Genomic DNA, 7641 nt, shown 5'->3' with positions numbered 1-7641 from the left:
ATTCTCTAAGCATACCATCATAACATCTGCAAAGAGTAATAGTTTTGTTTCCTCACTGCCTATTCTAATACCTTCATTTTCTCATTTCTAGTACAATACTGAATGATAGTGGTAAAAATGGGCATCTTTGCTACACCCCTGATCTTATTGGGAAGGCTTCTGACTTATCCCCATTATAGACAATGCTTGCTGATGGTTTTAGATAGTTACTACTTACCATTTTAAGAAAATCTCCATTTATTCCTATGCTTTCTAGAATTTTTAACAAGAACAAGTATTGCATTACCAAAAAGATTTTTCTACATCTATTTAGATAATCATATGATTTGGGTTTTGGGGGTTTTTTTTGTATTGGTACAGTTAATTGGGCTGATAGTTTTCTAATATTGAACTAGCCTGCATTCCTGGTCATAGTATATGATTTTTGTAATATATTGCTGTAATCTCCTCATTAGGATTTTATTTAAAATTTTTGCATCAATATTCATTAGGAAAATTGGTCTATAATTTTTTTTCTCTGTTTTGGTCCCTCCTGGTTTAGTTATCAGTACCACATTTGTGACATAAAAGGAATTTGGTAGGACTCCATTATCTATTTTTCCAAAGAGTTTATATATGGTATTGGAAGTAATTGTTCTTTCAGTGTTTGGTAGAATTCACTTGTGAACCCATCTGGTCCTGGAGATTTTTTCTCAGGGAGCTTATTGATGACTTGTTCAATTTCTTTTTCCAAGATAAGGTTATTTAAGTATTCTATTTCCACTTCTGTCAATCTGAACAATATATATTTTTGTAAACATTCATCCATTTCACTTAGATTGTCAGTTTTAATGAAATATAATTGGGCAAAATAACTCTTAATAATTTAATTTCACCTTCATTGGTTGTATATTCACCGTTTCCATTGTTGATACTGGTAATTTGGTTTTCTTCTTTCTTGTTTTTTTTAATCAAATTAACCAGTGGTTCATCTATTTTATTATTTTATTGGCTTCCTCCCCTCCCCCACCCCATAAAACCAGCTCTTAGTTTTATTTATTAGTTCAATGATTTTCTTACTTTTAGTTTTATTAATCTTTGATTTTCAGGATTTCCAATTTGATGTCTAATTGGGGATTTTAAATTTGCTCTCAAAATGGTAATTGATCTTGTGGGCAAATTGTGTTTTTCTTTGAGCATTTCCTTGTAAGGTGATTGAGAGTTATTCTCCCATTTCTTAGTTTGTGTCTTGGGCATCCCTGGCATCATAATAACTTTTTTATTTTTTTTTCTTTATTCATTCTTCAAGATAGGAGAGACCATGTTGAAGCCCAGTTTCTCATCTAGGGGCTGAGTATCAGATTTTTCCCCTTGGGATTGGAAGCAGAGTAGCTTCCGTGAGGCCCTGCTCCTACGTATTCCAGGGGCTGAGTCTCAGGGATACCCCACTGACATCCTTACCTCCATCCTGAGGTGTAAGCCTGAGGTCCCCCCTCCTCCAGAGATCTGGATCTGGTATGACACCAAACAAGTAGATTAATCTACAATCACACACATATACACACACACACACACACACACACAAACACATGCACTCATGCACGCACGCACACACAAACACACACCCCATGGTATAGGAATACATTGAAATCAACAGAGAAATCAGTGTGAACAGGGAGAGGAGGGGGTTAAGATGGAGGAAAGGATAGGTGAGACAATTGTCTTAAGGAAAACAAACTTTGGTGGAAGAGGAGGGAAAGTTAGAGCTATGCAAAGTAGAATGGGCTGCTTATAGGGAACGTAGTGGGCTGCCCATCTCTGGAAGTCTTCAAACAAATCTTGGATGCCAATTGTGTCGTACAAGGGATTCTCTGTGTATGGGTTTGACTAGATGGCCACTGAGGGGCCCCTTGCAACCCTGAAATTCTGATTCTGAATGGAGAACGATGGTGCTGGGAGAGACCATTAAAGTCACCTAGTCTAGCCCTGATACTGCATTGATAGAGAAAACAAGGCCCAGAGAATGGGAAACAGACTTAGCCAAGGTGACTCACCTAGGAAGTGGCCAAGCTGGTACCAGATACCAGGTCCCTGCTGATGCTGCTCTCTTTTGGGACTGACACTTGGGCTCAGATCAGGGAGGCCTAGAGATATGGCAGGTTTGGATCATGCTGGTTGAGGCCAGGGTAGAGAGCAAGGCCTCTGTCCCTAGCCAGGCTGCCTGGGGTGTGTTGCCTATGGGTGACCCCAGAGCTCAGACTATGATTCAGCACCAGGAGGAGAGCTGGCAGAGGTCCCTGAAGGCCCAAGGCCAGGCAGCCAATGCACAGCAACTTCTGATCACCCCTAGGCCAAGGCACCCGCAAAGGCAGGGCTGTAGGAGTCCCGTCAGTGCCTGGCCCCATCCCAGTAAGCTCCCTCAGGCAAACCTATGCCAAGGGCAGAGGCAGGAAGAGGGGTGAGGGAAGGGGTAGAGCCTGGAGGAAGGAGAGCAGTTAGGAATGTTCAGGATGTGAAGACCATCTAATCCAAAGCCTTCATCTTACAGAGGCTGAACTGAGGCCCAGGGATGGAAAGGGGTCACCTAAAGCTTCACACACTGAATGTCCCTAATAATACTGGGGCTCAGGCATAGAGTGTTGAGTCTCCCAACAACCCTGGGACAGAGATGCCCCAGTCATGGTTCTCTCATTGCCTTCGCTTTCCCACTCCCCGTACGAGGAGAGTGAGGGCTTGAGAGGCTGAGAGACTTGCCCATGGTGAGCCAGGGAGAGATGTCAGCGAGCCCGGGCCAAAGGGCTGCTGCCCAAGTCTGGAGAAGAGGCAAAGCTGAGCTGAATCTCCCAAGGTGACTTTCCTCTTTCAACTAGATCTCCTAGATGTGGAGAGCCCCCAGGGCAGACCCCTCTGCACCAAGGCAGATTGGCAATGCCCCAGGAACTGACCTTCTTGCTAGGGGGCTGCATGGTGGAAGGAGATGAGGACAAACCTACAGTTGTGCTCATGTCCTCATTGAGACCTCAAGGAGTGGCTGTTGCCTTTAGGGCTGCAGATCAAACCTATTCATTCCTGTGCAATAACATACTGGTGGCGGGGGCGGGGGGGGGGGGGGGGGAAGCAGGGAGAGGACCTCCCTGGATGGAGCATCCCCAAGAAGAGCTTGGGGTAACCCTGCTGAGTTCTGCCCTTGGCCTGTGCCTAGTGAAGGGGTCCAGGTGGGGGCCACTATCCCTGGGCATTCTCCAACAGCTCCCTGCTCTTATTGTCTCCTCTCTGTCCAGGGCCTGCACCCTAGCTCAGGACAGATATCCCTCCAGATGATCACTGGGATGGAGGAGGCCAGCATTGGGCTCAAACCCTCACTCTGGGCACATTTGGCACATATCTGAACTTAAGTCAATTTAACAGCACCTGGAACCAAAGTGAGGAGGGTGGGGCAGTGGAGGAGCATCCCCTGGGGTGAAAGCCAGACCCCAGGAGGGGTACAGGGTCTCTCTAGCACCATGAGCTAGGTAGGAGTGGGGGAAGGCTGAGGACCATGGAGAGTGAGGATTGTGGCAGACAGTACAGCTGCTCACAAGCCCCTGGGCCCCTGAGACAAACAGTCTGCATCTCCACCCACTTTCTGGCTCTGGCCAAGGGGGCCAGGACAAGTTGAGACTGCATAGCAGAATGTGAGCCCCTGACTGCATGTCCTCATTTCCAGCCCTCTCCCCACCCTCCCTCTGGGGGGACCAGCTCAGAAGTAGCCACCATCTGGGCCATCCCTCTGCTGCACGGTCCTACCTGGATGGACCAAGTGGCTATTTGCTGCTTTGCTATGCTGGGTCCCAAAGGATGGGGACCCCCATTAATTCCTGGCTGCTGCTTCCTCACCCCCTCCCTCATTCCCTCCCTCAACTGGAGTTCCCTTTTAAGAAAAGAACATCACCAAAGGAGCAAGAGAGTGCTTTTTATTGTTAAATCTGCAGAGAAACGTTATGAGAGCTAGAGGAGCAACATGGCAGATGCTTTACTGGGGGGCGCCTCCGAAGAAGGCTGCGGGGGTGGAAGGGGCGGCCACCAGTGGGGAGCCAAAGGGAGGCCACCTTCAAGAAAGCTGAACTAGGGAGCCTGGAGCGACTAAGATTGGGGACAATCGTGCTGGAGGATACTGGTGGGGGGGAACCCAGGTGAAGCTGGCTCTAAGACGATGGCCCAGGTGTTATGGGGAGGGGGCCACTGTTGCTGCTGCTGCCTTGTCCTGGAACCACCCCAGCGGGTCCCCCGGCCTTGATCTTCAGCATCCCTCAGGCCCAGGCTCCACCCATTTAGGCCGACTTGTTGCCACCGCCGCCGCCAAGCTCGGCCGCAGCTGCCTTGGCGCCTCCCTTGGACTTCTTGTGGCCTTTACCACCCTGGTGCTGCCTCGGGGCTGGCAGAGGCGGAGCAGGGGGAGGTGGAGGTGGAGGCGGAGGCGGAGCCTGCTCAGACTGTGGCTGCTGCCGGGGCTTCTCCTCCTCAGCAGCCACCTGAGGAGGTCCAGCCACCTTGGTAAATTGATCCATCTTCTCCAGCAGAATATCCACCTTCTGCTCAATCTTAGCCAGATCTCTCCGGATGCCCTGGGGATCCTCGCCTTTCCCTTTGGACGACTTGGGGTTCGGGCCTCGCTGCCCACCCTTGGCTCCAGAGCCTCCTTTGCCCTGGCCCTTGGAGCCACCTGATAATGAGCAAAGAATGACAAGAAGAGTTCTCTGGTTAGTAGCTGGTCTTTCCCCGGGGGTTTTTAGGGCTGCAGAGCCCCTTCCTTCCATCCAGGTGCTCACCTGCCCCCCACACACACATTGCAGGAGATGGGGGACAGGGGTCCCCCTGATCCCCACCCTTGGGGATCACTCCATTGGGGATCACTCCTGAATCACACCATTGGTACCTGAAGGGTCCCCTAGAGACCACTCACTCAAAAAGTCAAACATTTTCACTTTTCCAGATGGGGAAACTGAGACCAGGCTTGGTGACTTGCCCTACATAGCTAAGGGTAAGGAAGTAGCAGAACCTCGGACTCAAACCCAGGTCCTCACACTAGCCCCATCACACCCTTTCAATCTCTCCCTCTCTGTCCCTCTCTGTGTGTCTCTCTGTCTCTGTGTGTGTGTGTGTCTGTCTGTCCGTCTGTCTGTCTGTCTCTCTCTCTCTCTCTCTCTCCTCTCTGTCTCTGTCTCCCTCTGTCTCTCCTCCTCTGTCTCTGTCTGTTTCTCTGTCTCTGCCTCTCTGTCTCTGTCTTTCTCTGTCTCTCTCATTGCTGCTTTTTTCTATTTCTCTAGATTCACTCAAACCTCTCAAACAGACAAGGTGGGTTGTGTTTTCTTCCCTGTCTCAGTACCCATAGCTCACTCTGGGGCAGCCCTCCTTGCCCCCCTCCCTTGGGCTCCTCTGCAGGCCTCTTAGTTGCTGGCTCTACACTGAGCCTTGCTCCCTTAAGCCTTCCTGTGCAGGCCACCTGAGTCACCTGCCTAAAGCCTGGCTCTGGGTCCAAGCATCGATTCCCCATTGCCCACCATGATACCTCATCCACATTTCCTTGGTTGTCTTCCAATCCCTTTGGGCTTTGCCCCTAGCCCAGCTCCTTCAAGAAATCTTTCCTGAGTGCCCTGTTTCCACCCAGGCCAAATGAAGAGCTGAGGCTCCAGGGTGTCTTAGGGCTAGGAGCCCAGGTCCCCAGCCACCTTTGAGCCTCCTCTCTGAGTATTTTCCTTCTGTGAAAAATAAAGAAAGGTTTGACATAGAGACCCTTAACCCTACTCTGTGGCTCCAAAAGTGAGGTGGGAGGTGGAAAAGCTGCTTCCCATGGCTCCTGGTTGCTGACTTTGCCACATAGCTGTCTGTCTGCTTCTACCTGAGCCCCCCAATACCTTTGGGATCCATTTCTGGAGCTGGTGAGGCCTCAGCGTTAGGGTCAGGATCAGGAGACAACTGCTCTGAGGACTCCTCTGGCTTCTTGCCTTCGAAGCACCCCTTGGAGAGAGACAGGCTTGGCTGGGAAGCCAAGGGCCACTCCTCACTGGCCTCGGGGAGATCTCCACTCATGCTTTCAAAGGCTATGGCCCATTAGCTGGAGGACCAGGCCTGCAATGAGTGGCAGCTATTCCAGACTAACAAGCTGCCTCGATGTGCCAGGCTTTGTAGGAGAGAGTAACCACACTACTGGATATTTATAAGTCTAGCCCTGGTCCTGCCCTAATCCTCCCACTCTCCCCTCCAAACCTCCCTCCTCCTACCCTACCCTTCCTCCCCACCTCCCTCCTGACTCCCCCATCCCCTAGGAATTTTCCATGCCATCTTGCCACAAGTCACCCCTTCCAAGGGTTGAAGGGGGCAATCTCACCATGGCCCCCCTAAATCTTCTCTTCCACCTGCTAACCAGCCCTATCTCTCCCAACAGGTCTTCCAGAACCCCTGCCCTCCCAGACCTCCCCCACCCTAGTGCCCTTGCCCAGCCCTCTTCCCCTCCCCCGTCAGCACCTGAGGAACATTGGCTCTGGTGGGGGTCAGGAAAGAGGGCTATGGGGGGAGAAAAACATGAAAACATTTGATTCAATGTTAAAACCTACAAAGAACCCAGGGACCACACAGTTCCCTGGTAGTTGTGTGAGCAGGCTGCAAGGGAAGGAAAGAGGTCAGCAGCAACAGATGAACCCTGGGGGGGGGGCAGAAATCCCCCAGCCCAGCTGGGTGCAAAAGGGCCCCCTCCAGCTCATGCCATGGCCACCCCAAAGCCCAGCTGAAAGGCCCTTCCAATGGCCCACCTGAAGTGGGGGCTTTCAGAACCATGGCTGCCCAAGAGCCAGAGAGAATCTGCCCTTTCCTCCCCTCAGAGGGTCTGGGCTGCTTATCGGCTAGAATGGGGCTGCTGCAGTAATTCCCACTATGGTGTGAAAGACTCCCAAGGCCTCTCCTTCCTGGAGTATCCCACAATCCCAGAATTTCAGCATCCAAAGGGGCTTCTGCAGACACCTGATCCCAAGTGTGCAGGAAAGGATGCTTCCCCTCCCCCAGTCCCAGTGCAAAGGCCTTGCCCAGGGGCCAGCAGGTCTGTGGGCAGACCTCCAAGCTGGGGGGCCCATTGCCTGCTGGGGCAGTCGTTCCACTGTGGTGGGGGCAGGGGGGGCCGATCTGAGTCTCTGTAGGGAGGCCTTCCCCTCCATCGAACCTACAATGGCACTCTTCCCTTCCACTCACTGCTCCAGGTTCAGTCCTCCAGGGCCAAGCACAAAATGGCTGAGCCCTCTTCCATGTGACAGCCCTTCACATAGAGCAGTCAGGTCCCCTTTCCCAGGCCCCCTCCCCCGCCCTCCCCAAGCCTTTTTTTCTCCTCAAGAAACAGGCCCAGAGCCTTCAAAGCATACCCCAATGTCCCTTTCTTGAGGCCCTTCCCCAGCCTGGATGCCCTCTGGACACTGCCCAGCTCCTCTTTGTCCTCCCCAGACTGCGGCCCCAAGAAGGGAATGCCCTGCTCCACATGTGTCCTGGCCTGGGCCCTTAAGGCCCACATGGGTCTCTCACGTTGCCACCCTGCACCTCCTTCTAGGCCCTGTGGTTCCCTTAAGGTCCATTAACATGGCCCTGGAGACCTTGGCCCCTTTGGACCACACTGTTGTTGCTCATGGAGCTTGCAGCCTA

At 51.7% G+C, this 7641-nt stretch overlaps 1 protein-coding gene across 1 annotated transcript; it reads right to left on the bottom strand.

The window, feature by feature from the left end:
* Window positions 1-3911: 3911 nt before the first annotated feature.
* LOC118832651 (basic salivary proline-rich protein 3-like) lies at window positions 3912-6146 on the bottom strand. The gene is made up of 2 exons (XM_036739981.1): window positions 5874-6146; window positions 3912-4681 (listed from the first exon to the last, which is right to left on the bottom strand). The coding sequence occupies exons 1-2, from the start codon at window positions 6046-6048 to the stop codon at window positions 4290-4292; spliced, it is 567 nt and encodes a 188-aa protein (XP_036595876.1). The 5' UTR covers window positions 6049-6146; the 3' UTR covers window positions 3912-4289.
* Window positions 6147-7641: the final 1495 nt, after the last annotated feature.

Source organism: Trichosurus vulpecula, chromosome X (genome assembly GCF_011100635.1).
Source record: "Trichosurus vulpecula isolate mTriVul1 chromosome X, mTriVul1.pri, whole genome shotgun sequence".
Lineage (NCBI taxonomy): Eukaryota > Metazoa > Chordata > Mammalia > Diprotodontia > Phalangeridae > Trichosurus > Trichosurus vulpecula.
Note: the sequence above shows the minus strand (reverse complement) of the source record. Positions and strands in the feature narration are given on the sequence as shown.

Bases quoted from the DNA above. Each gene is read 5' to 3' on its own strand.
- LOC118832651 (XM_036739981.1), bottom strand. From the start codon at position 6,048: ATGAGTGGAGATCTCCCCGAGGCCAGTGAGGAGTGGCCCTTGGCTTCC. The intron at 4,682-5,873 runs GTATTGGGGGGC...GCTCATTATCAG, and splicing joins TCCAGAAATGGATCCCAAAG to GTGGCTCCAAGGGCCAGGGC.